At 36.0% G+C, this 15,583-nt stretch overlaps 1 protein-coding gene across 1 annotated transcript in view; it reads right to left on the bottom strand.

The window, feature by feature from the left end:
• Positions 1-15,583, bottom strand: part of SMG1 (SMG1, nonsense mediated mRNA decay associated PI3K related kinase) — an 88,640-nt gene that overhangs the window by 65,349 nt on the left and 7,708 nt on the right. Inside the window, exons 5-13 of the mRNA XM_008050116.2 lie at positions 13,938-13,996; positions 12,484-12,697; positions 9,145-9,270; positions 8,667-8,739; positions 7,671-7,768; positions 6,062-6,235; positions 3,518-3,742; positions 2,159-2,260; positions 1,068-1,337 (exon numbers count right to left, since the gene is read on the bottom strand). Of these exons, the coding sequence (XP_008048307.1) occupies positions 1,068-1,337; positions 2,159-2,260; positions 3,518-3,742; positions 6,062-6,235; positions 7,671-7,768; positions 8,667-8,739; positions 9,145-9,270; positions 12,484-12,697; positions 13,938-13,996 (1,341 nt within the window). The remainder of the gene's footprint in view (positions 1-1,067; positions 1,338-2,158; positions 2,261-3,517; positions 3,743-6,061; positions 6,236-7,670; positions 7,769-8,666; positions 8,740-9,144; positions 9,271-12,483; positions 12,698-13,937; positions 13,997-15,583) is intronic.

The raw sequence follows: 15,583 nt of genomic DNA, 5'->3' as shown, positions 1-15,583 counted from the left end.
GAATATAGGTTGCGTATTCTTTATTCAAAATGCTTGAGACCAGAAGTGTTTCAGATTTTTTATTTTTATGGATTCTGGAATATTTGCATATATATAATGAGTATCTTAGAAATGATAACCAAGTCTAAACACAACATTCATTTGTTTCATATGCATGTAGACTGAAGGTAATTTTATACAATGTTTTTAATAATTGCAAATAAAACAGAGTTTGGGCTGCAATCTAACACATGAAGCCAGGTGTAAAATTTTCTGCTTATGGCATCATACCGACACTCAAAAAGTTTCTAATTTTGAAGCATTTTAGATTTCAGATGTTCGGATTATGTACGCTCACCAGTTAGTGTAACGCAAATATTCCAAAATATGAAATCTAAAACACTTCTGGTCACAAGCAATTCAGATAAGGGATACTCAACCCTTTATGAATGTTCCTAGAGAAAAGCAGACAGTCAAAATAGAAAACCATAAAGTTAGTAAGTGCTAATCTTGGCAAAGATAAAGAAAGAAGTACCAGGGGTAGAAAAAAGACTGCATATTAAAAGAACTATATGGGGGGGGGGGGGATGGACAGGAAGGTGGCATTAACAGTAGTCAATATCTGCCTGAGGAAGGGGGGACACACGTCATCAACAAGGGTACCTGCACAATGAATATTTGTATACCTAACCCTGAATTGTACCCCACAATTTTAAAATAAAAAAATTAAAATTAACATTTAAAAAAAAGAGAGAACTACACAAATTTGAGCTGCGGGAAAGTATGACAAATTTTCCAGAAGCATGCTAGGGTAAATAGAAGAAATTCATAGAAGACATTTTCTAGAAAATAAAGCAAATATAAGAAATCTTATCAAGAATTATCAAGGAAAGAAGAAAGTTAAATATAGTGTGACAAGAAAATATTCCTGCCACTTTTGTTTATCCAGGTAGGGCCTAAATGTGGACATTTGCCATACAAGGTGACTTTGTAGACACATTGACATGATAGTAAATGAAATACATAAATATGCAATAAGAAAAGGCTTAACTGTGGATAAAATAAAGTCATTACAATTAAAGACTCACCCCAATTAGTGAGTTTTTGGCATTTCCAATTGTAGTCAGGGCACTGAGGTCAAATATAACTACAAATTTTGCATTGTCTACATTGAATACATGATTCTTAAAAGCCTCATGTTTTATTTCAGAACAGGCATCAGGAAGTTGTAGACTATGGAGCAGGTTGTTTAGGGCACATGTCATTTCTCCCAAAATTAACTTATAGGCAGTCTCCAAAACAGGAATATTCTTCAAGCTGAGCACTGCTTGATAAACAGCATGGGCTACAGCAACAACCTGAAAAAGAAAAAATTCAGGCAAATGGTAATTATACAAATAATCTTCTAAAGCAAATCACTATCTGATGTGATTTGTGCTGATGATGCAGATGAATTTAAGACTGATAAATTCACTGTTCAGACACCTAAGATTTTAATTTTTAAAGAACCCACCTTAGGAAACACACACATATCAGCGTGCTTTTTTAAATCTATAAAAATTTATTATAAATAAAGGGTACTCTAATATTAACATCAAAACACATGCTAACAGCAGTTTAAGATTAGTTTTCCTAAATCTACTAAGAAAGTATATAGTGAATTTGACTAGAGATTGTTTGAGAAGCTAGTAATTTTTATTTACAACATGCACAGTACTTCTGAATTTATAAATTTATAATATAGGTGCTAGTTTTACCCTTATGAAAATTCCATAAAACAAATTTAATAAAAAAAAAAAGTATCTGGCACATCATTCATCAGGATATACCATAATGATAATCAGTAAATATCAACTTACAAAAATCATTTCAATCACCATATTCTAAATCAAATATTATAAGTTCTTTCTATTTCACTTATGAAGCCTACTAAGTAACATTAGGTTCAACTCTTCAATAAACCAAATTATCAAAAGTCAATTTTTTTTTTTGAGTTGGAGTCTCACTCTGTCACCCAGGCTGGAGTACAGTGGTACACTCATGGCCACCACAGTGTCGACCTGCTGGGCTCAGGCGATCCTTCCATCTCAGCCTTCCAAGTAGCTGGAACTACAGGCACGCACCACCACGCCCGGCTTCAAAAGTCAATTTTAATTTAACTATATCAATTATTACTTACCTCTTTTTCTTTATGATAACGCAAAAATAGTAGTTTAGATGATGGTATAAACAGTTTTTCTACAAATGATGATGGCAGTTTTGTATTTATCTGTTCAACAATCTAAAAGAATAAAATTTTTTAAAAATGAGCTTCTCAAGTCACAAAAAGGCATGGAGGAACCTTAAATGTCTGTTGCTAAGTGAAAGAAGCTTATCAAAAAGTCTACATACTATGTGATTCCAACTATATGGTATTCTGGAAAAAGTAAAACTTTATATATTGAAAGTAAAAAAGATCATGAATTGCTAGGGGTTAAGAGGAAGGAGGGAGGGAGGGAAAAAATGAGTAGGTGGAACACAAGGGATTTTTAGAGCAGTGAAACTATCCTGTATGAGACTGTAATAGTGGATACATGTCATTATATATATCTGTCAAAATCCACAGAATGTACAACACAAAGTGAACCCTAAAATAAACCTTTAGTTAATAATAACATATAAATATTTGCTCATCAACCGTAACATATGTACCACACAAACACAGAGTGTTACTGATGGGTAAAACTTGGGAAGGAAAGGTATATGGGAACTTAACGCTTTCCGCTCTATTTTTCAGTAAATTTAAGAAATGAAGTTTAATAAGTTAGAAAAAAGTAATATATCTAAGCTACATGTTAAGGCCTTAACGTGTGACATTAAAGTGTTTAGATACCTAAATAGGATACATGCAGTTTACACTTAAACATGAGCTTTTTTACGTTGGCATGGGCTGTTTTGTTTTGTTTTGTTTTTTACATTGGCAAAGGGAGGTGCAACTTTTTGGCAGAAATGCTCAGCAGAATGTCATCTAGAATTTGCTTTAAAATAATCCATTTGGAGATAAAGGACAGCAAGGAGGCAACATAGATGAAACCAGATGAGCCATTTGTTTCTAATTATAGAAGCTGAGTAGTAAGTATGCAGAGATTTATTACACTATTCTCTCTATTTTTATGCACTTCAGAATGTCCATATTAAAATTGGGGGGAGGGAGAGGAGGATATTCATCAAAAAAAATTAAAAGACTAAACTATAAACGAAGTTTCACATGGGAAACAAAACATAACAGAACTCTTCAAAATAACTATCTAGTACCTTATCTTAGATAGTATTTATCAGAAGTACTAGAGAGTCTGGGGAGAAGGATAATGCTTCATAAAAAAAAAAAAAGCAAGAAAGCTACACTGAGATGAGCTATCAAACACTAAAACTAAATAGATAAGAGAACTAAACTACATACATTAGAATGATTAATGTACTCTTAATTTCTTACACATCAATTTAGGAACATGAATAAACAAACACATTAAAAAGCATCAACAAAGAATAATTCACATACCAATGTAAGTAAATTCAAGACTGAGATGATATAATCGGTACCACAAGTCTGGCAATTCTCCAGTTGGTCTAATCCATATGTAATGACCATGTCACAATGTATAGTCATGCTAGGTTCCAAGCTGCCGAGCAAAACACCAACACACTCATTAGCAGCTGTCAACACAGCCTCGGAAAAAAACACTTGGTTTGCAGCCGTCACACATCTCATTACTCTGTACAGAACCTGCAAATGGGGAAAATAAGCAACTCTATTAAAAAATTCATATGCTTCCACAGAGTAAAAAATATTTTCTATTTAATGCCATTTCAACTAAAAATTAACTGCCTGCCTTGCCAGTAGTCCCTTAATATCCTAGTTCTCAGTAGTTGAACAATCTCATAAAGATATCTTTAGTACAACAAACATGCAAAAATGATCCTCGCTAAAAAAATTCCAAAGCATTATTATGACAGGAAATGAATTTGCCATCCTCTACTTTCAGTGTACTCACTTCCTCTCTTCCCAACATCACTAAATGACTAAAGTTCATAATTTTTGTCATTATAAAATACACCAGGCCAGTAACCGTATTCATAGCATGAGAATAACTTGCCCACACTTAACTGCAAGCTAGCTTTTGAGAATCAATTTTCTAAGGATTATAAAAATCACATAATTTCCAAAACACTCACTCTCTCTCTCTCACTCACTCTCTCTCTCTCTCTCTCTCTCTCTCTCTCTCTCTCTCTCTCTCTCTCATATGATGGTCAATAATGGTATAATAAATTTCCATGCCGGACTCAGTGGCTCAGCCTGTAATCTCGCGCCTTTGGGAGGCTGAGGTGAGTGGATTGCCTGAGCCCGTGGGTTCGAGACCCACCTGGGCAACTTGGCGAGACCTCATCTCTACAATAAATCAAAAATTAGCTGGGCGCAGTAGCGCATGCCTGTAGTTCCAGCTACTTGGAAGGCTGAGGCGGAAGGATCGCCGGAGCCCAACAGGTTGAGGCTGCAGTGGCCGTGAGCGGCCACTGCACTCCAGTCTGGGCGACCGAGTGAGACTCCAACTCAAAAAAATAAAAATAAATAAATAAATAAATTTCCAATAAAAATAACTTATGGGGATAAAACCAAATTAATACTGAAAAAGAATTCCATAATATTCAACAACCACTACATACTATAGGGTTTTATTTAACCTATCCATAGGTTTCATTAAAATCATTTGCAGCTAGGTGCTGTGGCTCATGCCTATAATCCCAGCACTTTGAGAGGTCGAGGCGAGAGGACTGCCTGAGCCCACAGGTTTGAGACCAGCCTGGGCAACTTGGCGAGACCTCATCCCTACAATAAATCAAAAAATGAGCCAGGTGTGGTGGCGCATGCCTATAGTTCCAGCTACTTGGAAGGCTGAGGCAGAAGGATCGCCTGAGTCCAATAGGTTGAGGCTGTGGTGGCCTTGAGTGTGCCACTGCACTCCAGCCTAGGCAATAGAGTGAGACAGCTACTCAAAAGAAAAAAAAAAAAAAAATCAGTTGCAAAGACTGAAAAGACCTTCATAAAATAATAAGTTCAATATACAACTCTCCTGGAAAATGACTATGATCCTTTCCTTTTTTACATCTGAGTTAACAGCCTTTATTTCAACTCTGACACAATCTTCAAACTACCACCTTTTAAATAGTAAAAACGAAGCAAAGATATTAAACTGTTTTGATCAAGTTTAAAATATCAACATGCTAGTTTTAATTTTCTTCAAGATCTGACATTTCTGCTTAAATACTCTATTAACTTACTGAGAATTACAAATCTAATTTATATCTTATTTTATCTAGCAATGTGTTCAACAAAAGTAAATGCTCCTAAAAGTTAGAGTTTTGTCCTAACAGTAAAATTTTAATCATTTTGATTAAATCTTTTATGACTACATTACACATGCTCCTCCGTCCTTATTCAAACAGAATACAATGCCTGGGGTTCATTTCTCATGACTTTTCACTGAAACACTCATTGGACTGTACTCGAATAGTCCAGTTTGTGTTTGAGGCTGCCGAAGTGTGGCAACCTAGCTACATAGCTCTTATAACTGGCCTCAAACTAGTATTTATCTTAAATGTGCATATTTTTATATTTTTTGATGTTATGATGTCAGAGAATATAAAGATATACAAATTACATAAAAGTTTCATCTTGTAATGCTCAAAGAAAATGATTTTTTGAGGCTTTTCCTATAGTGTGTTATTCATAATATGTTGAAAAACTAAAAGGAAACTCAGTAACTTAAAATCAAAATTACAATAAATATTATTTAAAAACAAAAGGATAACCTTTAACAATTCAGAATGGTGTTTTTCCATGGAGGGGATTGGGAAGGATGAGATATAACAGGATTCCTTACTTTTCTGGCTATTTAAGAAAGTAGTCAGACACATACATACCATACATACATATGGGCTAAACAAATGAAGGATTAATAACACAGTTCACTAGGTAAGGAAAAGCATTTACAATACAAAACAATTTTATTTTTCAATGACACTTTAAACTCCTAAAAGCACTTACATCGGTTACATATGCCTCTGTAATTGGAGGACCCCGAATTGGGCTGAAGCGTTCCCCAATGCTCCTCACCACAGTACTAAATACCCGGAGAAGTGCTGCCAGCTTTGGTAATGACACTGATGGAGGAGGGACATCTTCATCCACTGATTCCCCAGAGGCCACATGGCTGAGGTCCTAGATGTAAATTCACAGCATTCTTAAACAATACATTGCTTCTTTTAAAAAAAAAAAAAAACTCCAAAATTTTTTAATCAATTAATTTTATAATAAATTTTTATAAATTAAGAGAAATTTTGGCCTATAAGAAAACATATGACTCTAAATATAAAAATGGGTTTGACCTCTGTAATTATTTAAATAAGCCAATATTAAACCCAATAGGCAATAGATAAAGAAAATAATCCTTACACCAACTCAGAAAAGTGACGGGGAAAAACAAATTCTGTTACATATGCTCTCTCTCTATATGCTCTACATATATTCAATTCTATATTCATATGCTCTCTCTATATATAGAGGTATATATAACTACAGCCGGAAACTTTTGCCAGGCCAGGCATGGTGGCTCATGCCTGTAATCTCAACCCTTTGAAGGCTAACACAGGAAGATCACTGGAAGTCAGAAGTTCGAGACCAGCCTGGGCAACAAAATAAGAGATCCCATCCTGTCTACCACAAATAATCAACTTTTCCTGGGTGCAGTTGTTTGAGACTAGGTGCCTATAGGCCCAGCTATCTGTGAGGCTGAGGCAAGAGGATCACTTGAGCCCAGGATTTCAAGGCTGCAGTGAGCTATAATAGTACTCCAGCCTGGGTGACAGAACGAGTTGAGAGAGAGAGAGAGACAGACAGATACAGACAGAGATAGACAAGAGGTATTCCACACCAACCACCAACATTATGCACATGAAAAGTAAAAGGGAGTCCATAGAATTATAATCTAATTGAGGAAATAAAATATACTCAAAGAACAAGATTAGGAAAAAAAGGGATGCTAGAATATATATATATATATATATATATATATATGCCAAAATAACAAGAGGGAATAGAACTTACGAATACTAAGGGGAAGAATCTACAAACTAGATGTGTGACATCTGAAAGGCAGCTCAGTTTTAAGTGAGCTATGAAAAATGCATTCTGGGTGGGGGCAAAGAAAAAAATGTGAAATAAAATATTTCCTTTTCTGTCCCCCAAAGCATAATTTGTCCACCAAAGCATGATTCAAGATCCCCTGTACATATAAAAGTCTTTAGAGGCCTCAAAAAACTTTTTTTACACATCAATCTGCCAAACTTGTTTTTAAGGGTGTTTTGATAACAAAAAAATAAGAGTGAACTATAGAAAATGTCTTCAGAAAAATACAGCTACCAAGACTATGTCAAGCTTTGTAAAATAATAGGTTTGCAGTGTTTCTTTTAGTCTTTCTAGTAATTCTCCTAGTAACTTAAAAACAGCATCTAAAAAAAATTAAAATATGACAACAGTCTTGTAACTTCAGCTTAAATGTCAGGTGGTCTTAGTTATTTTAAAAGAAGTCTAACAGTTTAAGATTTTTGTTTTTCTATCTGTAATTTTAAGAAATAACTTAGCTTTCTATACTCACCTCAGCATATGCTTCCATGTCTTCTAGAAACTGACCAAGAAGAGTGGTAGAAAATGCAAGATCAGCTACCCAAAATGGCTCTAAACTCTGCAACCACCCTTGGAATCATATAAGGTATTTTGAAAGAGTAGGAAAAAATCCATTAAAAAAATATTCAAGACTTGTTTTAAAAGTTACATAGCTTTCAAGCTGCCTATCTTTAAAACATGCCCTATATCATAAAATTAAGACTGTTAACTACTAAATATGCTGATCATAATTAACCAATGCCTCTGTAATGCTGCAGAAATTAACAACACTGTCCGGAAATAACTATGTAAATCTCATTTCCTTATTTTTCAGTAGATTTTGCATCTATATTGTCACTATATGGACTTAATACTAAAGGGTCATAACCTACTGCCAGTCAGGCTTTCTAACCTGGAACCATATCTAGCCATTGCTCTTGCCTGCATATCCTATTTTCAGAAGTTTGTTGTACCAAATAAGCTGAGAGAAACTACAGTACTTGGAATACATTGAATGTGCAAATGAGTCGTGCTAGTCATTCACTTAACTCTAAGAAAAGGAAAAACATTTATTATTTATGACAATTCTCCAAATTAATCTGTTTATTAAAAAACAAAAACAAACCAGAAAAACAGCAAAAAGGTCACAAATAACTAGGATCTTCCATTCCACATTTCAGGGTATTGCCACTATAAAAGCTTCTCACACTAGTACACTACAAATAACTTGGGATACGTCCTTTCAATTTCTTACTTGTACAACATTACAATCTGTATTTACTCTCCCTACCTATCACTAATTACACAACTTTCCTCTGAAAAAATGCATTTATCTAACAAGTAATGTTCATTGATGACAATCAAAGTATTTCTCTGAAGCAATTAGGTTTTGTGGATTATTACAGAAAGAGTATTAACAGTTGATCTTTGGGTAGCCATCGATCCTCCCCACGGTATTTAAATGACTGGTATAAGCTAAAAGACTTACCAGATACCTGCTGTGTGAGCGAAGGTTTCTGGGTATGATCTATATGCCATCCAACTAATATATCAACAGTATCCTTGATGGAGACAAAAAGAGAGGGGCCAATCATTTTAAGGTCTTACTGCCATTCCACCTGTGGATGACACAGTAAAACAACCTACAAAGAACTTCTAATGCTCTAGCTACTTGATGTTATAGAAACTTGGGGGTTGGGCGGGGGCAGGAAAACAAAGGATATGCATTTATAACACCAATGAAATAGTTTATTTTCTTTAAATATCTAAGGGTATGAACATCAGTAAGAGAAATACAGATGGCAGTTTTTATAAAAACAATATTGTTGCACATTCAACCCTGGACCCTCAAGTATCACTAATTATATTCAAAGGAGCAGAAACACTGTCTTTTATCAATTCCCCAGTTCCTCACATACACAACCATCTCTGCATCCCATGATCTGAAAGGGGAGTGAGGGACTTACCCTAAAATTAGTGCTGAAAATATGAGGGTAACATCGAGCCACCAAGAGAATGCACTTAACACATTTGCAAAGTAATTCTGGTGTATCCACATTTTCAAGAATGGACTGCAGGCTGGTCATTACAAGCTTAAAAATAAAAGTTACAAACCATGAACATTCAACAAAACAGGAAGAAGACAAGCAAACTAGATTCATTACTTACTTAAGTTACTATACTCAAAACGAATTATGATACCAAAAAAATCCTACAGTTTCAGTTTAAGAAAAATTTTTTAAACATTTCATTCCACTAAGATGATGTTAGGTTAAAAACAAATTCTGTTTTCTCTTCTTTAACATCTGTTAACATTATTTCTTTAACATCAGTTAATATTCGTCCTTATAACATCTGTTTATGTTATTCCTAAGTGTTCCCTTTAAAACCCTGGCTGTAGCCGGGCTCGGTGGCTCAGTCTGTAATCCCACGCCTTTGGGAGGCAGAGGTGAGTGGAATGCCTGAGCCCACGGGTTCGAGACCCACCTGGGCAGGTGAGACCTCATCTCTACAATAAATCAAAAAATTAGCCGGGTGTGGTAGCGCATGCCTGTAATTCTGGCTACTCAGAAGGCTGAGGCGGAAGGCTGAGGCAGAAGGATCGCCAGAGGCCAGCAGGTCAAGGCTGCAGTAGCCAGGAGCGGCCACTGCACTCCAGTCTGGGTGACAGAGTGAGACTCCAACTCCAAAAAAATAAAAAATAAATAAACCCTGGCTGTAATTAAATTTCAAGTACAAAAAAGGAAAACATATTTGGGAAATTGTTTTCCTCAAAGTACCACAATTACTTTTCAATTCAAAATATAAAGCAAATTTTATACAATTTATGCTTCAGCCAGCCCAGGCAACTTGATGAGAACCCGTCTCTACAATAAATGAAAAAAAAAAAAATTAGCCAGGCGTGATAGCATGCACCTGTAGTTCCAGCTACTTGTAAGGCTGAGGCAGAAGGATTGCTGGAGCCCAGCAAGTTGATGCTGGGGTGGCCATGGGCCTACATGCCACTGCACTCCAGTCTGGGCGACGGAGTGAGACTTCAAATTATATATTAAAAAAAAAAGTATGCCTCAGTATATTAATACTTGCTTCAAATTGAATGAATTAAAAGAATATTAGCATGGCACAACTCATGAATGGCATGCAGGCTCGAGTTATCACTATATATAAATCTTAAAAATAAATAGATGGCATACAACAGAGTATGTTGCAGATATAAAAAATCACTTTCCTCAAAAAAAGGGAAAGCTCTGTTTCACAAAAGAATCTCATAAATATAGAAGAAATGCTAGAATCAGAAAATCACCATTTTGCAATTGCCAATGTTATAATCTATACAGGCACACAATATAAATGCTAAAATAATTCAGTGAAATATTACTAAAAAAACAGGATATTCAGAAGGTCTCAAGGAATCATATCCATATTACTAATTACAGAGGAGAAAAATAAGCTTTCGTGATGGAAAGATCTGGTGGTCATCACCTCAACCAAGTGATCAACTCTGCAGGTCGGGAGAATGAGACTATCCAACATCCTGTGCCTACTGGTATGATGCGGTAAGTATAAACCAGTGAAGTAATTATGCCCAAATGTTTAAACTGAATCTAGTCAGGAAAGAACAATAAGACAAACCCAGAAAGTAGAGCATTCTAAAAATAAGGGGGGGGGGGGGAGGCGGCAGAAGCTGGGCACAGTGGCTCACTCCTGCAATCCCAACACTGAAAGACCGAGGCGAGAGGAGTGCCTGAGCCTAAGGTTTCGAAACCAGCCTGCACAACTTGGTGAGACCCTATCTCCATAATAAATACAAATATTAGTCAAGCTAGTGGCACAGGCCTGTAGTTCCGGCTACTTGGAAGGCAGAGGCAGAAGGATCACCTGAGTCCAGCAGGTCGAGGCTGCGGTAGTTGTGATCGTGCCACTGCACTCTAGCCTGGGTGACAGAGTGAGACTTCAACTCAAAAAAAAAGAGAGAGAGAGAAAAGAAAAAGAAAAAAGGGGGTGACAAAAAGATGTGGAGAACTGTTAAGAGAGAGTAAAGAGGCACTACCAAAAACAATCCTTGAATCAAGATAGAATCCTGGGCCAGGTGAGACATAAAACTATAAAGGACATCTTAGGGGTAATTACAGAAATTTGAATATGAACTGCATATGTAGTAATATTCATTTTCTTAGCCATGAGTATAATACTGTTGTTATACAGAAAAATGGCCTCATTCTCAGAAGATGCAAATTGGACTATTATGGGGTGAACTGCCATTAAGTATGTATTTTATTTTCAAATCATTCAACAAAAAAGTGCATGTATGTGTCAGAAAATAAAACTGTAGCAAAATATTAAGTGATGAATCTAGGTGAAGTATCTATTATGGCATTATAGTATTTATGGGTATTTACTGTACTGGCTGGTCTATCTGTTGTCCTGTGAATTTGAAATTTTTCAAAATAAATAGTTGGGGAAATGTTGATAATATATAAATTTAAAAAAAAAAACATATACAGAGTAAGCCCAATTTGGTGGTATGCTGTTTTGTTACAGATAATTTTCTGAATCTTTCCCAAAATTTTTCTCATGACCTCTATAAAACACTTAAAAAAAAAAAAAGGCAGAACTATTCCTTACATCTGTTTTTTTTTTAAATTACATACCCAAAATAAAGCATATCAAGAATTGTGAAGCAAAAAAAAAACCCAATCCTACTCAGGTATCATATTCCAAACACACACCAATACCCTAATTTTTAAAAACATTAGTTCAACAAAAATTTAATTACTTAAAAGCTTGTTCAAAACTAAATTAAGAACAATCAAAAGTGAAATAAAACTAAGTAGAGCTGGTGTTCATTTATATATATTATATCACTTGGAGTAAGAATTTTTGACAGGTTATTAAATCTTAAGCAGCTCAGAAATAAGTTGTGATACTTTAGTTCTTGTTTCCCTCAACAAATGTAAAGCACCCTCCTATCCAGCTCTCCTGGTGAAGGTCCTCTTTTCAAATCTGCAAACCATTCTGGTCCTAAACAACTTCAAAGGAAAGCTTCTAAAAAGCCAAGAGACACATTTTAAAAAACTTACTTTAAATCTACCTTCAATGCATATCCTTTATTCAAACCCAGAAAGAAAAATTTTATTTATATCATATCTGCTAGCAGTAGATAACCCCCTATTCTAAGTTTCCTTTCCTCAAGCTCCCCTTCAAGGACATATGTTAAGGACAATTTTCTTCCCAAGTACATCACCAGTCCTCTATTCCAACCCCCCCCAGGCCCCCCTACCCCTCACCTCCCCCCCCACCCTTACCTGCATTACAGATGAAAAGGCTTTCTTTTCTCCTACAGTCTCTAGTGCTTTGTAGGTGGCACATAAGTAGAGGAGTTTAACTTCATCTTTTGCAGATGAGCTAAATTTGCTAAAAATCCATTTGAAGATCTTCTCAGCCTCATAGCTCAGAGAAGCACAAAGAAGGCCAAGACAGCAAGCTCCCTCCTGTCTCAACTCCTGAAGCAATTTGCTACTGTGTTTATTTTAATGCAAACAAAACACAAAAGGCTTAAGCTTTCAACAAAGACAAGAGTGACATAACTTATAAAAGAAAGTCTTAAATGATTTTTTAAAATTTCTTAAAAGGTTTAAATTCTATCCACTCTAACCACTTTATTTAGGAAACTAACAGTTCCCAAAAGTACCTTTGACAAATATTAGATTTACTTCTACAAAATCAATATTTACAAACAATTAAAAAAGGCCTAAAACTGCTACAATTCAGGTTTCAAATTCCATCTCAAACCACATTAAATGGTTCTCAGAAAACGGCAGCAACAAATAATCAGATAAAACACACTAAAATAACTACAATCTATATAATATTTAATATGTAAGGACTAGAAGAAATAGTAACAGCTGAATATATATAAACTCAAAAGTATAACAGTATTAAGTATAATATTAATAACTACATAAAATAAAACCATCAAAAGGCTTGTGACCTGCTGAGATGAATTTTTAGTGCTTTCCAATACTGCGATTCTTTAGGAATCACCATGAAGAAATGACTGCACACCTATTCAGAACCCCAGTAGAATAATGGTTTCCATCTACTTTTGCCAAAAAAGGAAATGTATCTAAGCAATTTCAAATTTCTCTAGTCTACAAAAACTAGTTGCATTCATTCTAGCCTGCACCACGAGTTTATGCCATTCTACACATCAATGGTCAATTACTGAGTCAGATTGGCAAATTTTTAAAAAAAGAATTTCTTTTCAAGTGGGTTCCATTTGTATGTCATGGTATTTAACATATAAATAATACAGATAAAAATGGCAAGAGGACCCAGTGAAATGTCAAATAGATGTTCAAAAATCAAGTTAATGGGTTTATCTTCTAGTATGTCTTTAAATAATTTCTAAAAAAAAAAAATATATATTTTTGAGTTGGAGTCTCACTCTGTCGCCCAGACTGGAGTGTAGTGGCCACTCCTGGCCACCGCAGCCTTGACCTGCTGGGCTCCGGCGATCCTTCCGCCTCAGCCTTCCAAGTAGCTGGAACTACAGGCGCGCGCTACCACACCCGGCTAATTTCTTGATTTATTGTAGAGATGAGGTCTCACCAAGTTGCCCAGGCGGGTCTCGAACCCACGGGCTCAGGCAATCCACTCACCTCAGCCTCCCAAGGCACAGGATTACAGGCTGAGCCACCGAGCCCGGCTTAAAAATATATTTTAAGGTCATTACATTTAACCCTTATTATTTACTTACCTTTCATTAAGTACATCATGTACAGCAGCCAAGATATTATCCAATTGTTTAACTAGTACCTTTAAAAAAACACATTTGTTAAAACTTCAAATGTCTGTACTTGTAAGACTAACACTACTTTTTTTACTTGTCTTCCTCTCCAAATTATAACTGGGCAGCACTTTTTCATTTCTTTATTATTCCCAGTCCCTAGTTAGCATACCAGGAATGTCCTAAGTTTCCTTTCAGACTATTAAAGAAATTTGTTCATAGAAAACAGAGCCAGGATCATCCATGAAAAAAATAAATTCAAAAAGCACGTTTTATTTTCTCTGAAATGCATATGAAAAATGAACTGATAGATGAAAGTGGAAAGAAATGTGACAAAGCAATATGATAAAAAAATATAAATGAAAAATTTAGATAGTGAGCATAAGCGGGTCACTGCCAAATCTTTCAAACTGCTGTATATTTAAAACTTTCCATAATAAAATTTGGAAAGAGAAGCATGCTGTAAGTCAAATATTATTTGCCTTACCAGACCACTCTCATTAATTTTCTCCTGCTCCATATCAAGATTTTTTTTTTTTTTTTTTTTGAGTTGGAGTCTCACTCCGCCGCCCAGGATGGAGGGCAGTGGCACGTTCATAGTCACCCCTGTAGCAACCTGCTGGGCTAAGGGTTCCTTCCGCCTCAGGCGTCCAAGTAGCCGGAACTACAGGTGTGCGCTATTACGCCCCTCTAATGTATTGATTTATTGTAGAAATGAGGTCTCGCCAAGTTGCCCAGGTTGGTATCGAACCCGTGGGCTCAGGCAATCCCCTCACCTCAGCCTCCCAAAGTGCTGGGATTACAGGCTTGAGTCACAACGCCCACCTCCTCTCAAATTCTTAATTTAACATTAGAAGGCTGGGCTCAGTGGCTCAACCTGTAATCCCAGCACTTTGGGAGGCAGAGGCGAGGGGATTGCCTGAGCCTGCAGGTTTGAGACCCACCCAGGTAACTTGGCGAGACCTCGTCTCTACAATAAATCAACCAGACATAGTAGTGCACGCCTGTAGTTCCAGCTACTTGGAAGGCTGAGGCGGAAGGATCGCCAGAGCCCAGCAGGTCGAGGCTGCAGTGGCCGGGAGCAAGCCACTACACTCTAGTCTGGGCAACAGAGTGAGATTCCAACTCAAAAAAAAAAAGAAAGAAAGAAAGAAAGAAAAAACATTAGAATTACTTGGAATGAAGAAAAAAATTGTAACCCCTCCTATACTTCATTTTTTAAAAGGGTTTTTCCATTTACTCAGCCCTGGCCACTAGACAAAACTTGTACATAAAATATGTACCCCATTTTAAATACAAAAATGAAGAGATACTCTGTCCTAGACCACAGAAAGTTTCTGAGCACACCAGAATTACCTACAGGATAACATGTGTTAAAAATGAAAAGCACTTTATTGAAGAAGGCACCAATGTGGGCCCAGCAATGAATAGAGGTAGATAAATTACACATTAGGAAGCATTAAGTTCTACATCATCATAATATAGGCCAAATAAATCTGAAATAAGGAATTCCTGTTATTTTCCCTTGGAAGCAAAACGTTTATCCTTCTTAAACTACTCCAGATAGCATTACCATTAATATGGAAACAAAAAAATTACTGACACTTCCAAACATC

This window comes from Carlito syrichta, unplaced genomic scaffold, assembly GCF_000164805.1.
Source record: "Carlito syrichta isolate Samal-C Ts95f unplaced genomic scaffold, Tarsius_syrichta-2.0.1 Scaffold142996, whole genome shotgun sequence".
Taxonomy (NCBI): Eukaryota; Metazoa; Chordata; class Mammalia; order Primates; family Tarsiidae; genus Carlito; species Carlito syrichta.
The sequence above is the reverse complement of the archived record's forward strand: the minus strand, read 5'-3'. Positions and strand labels throughout refer to the sequence as shown.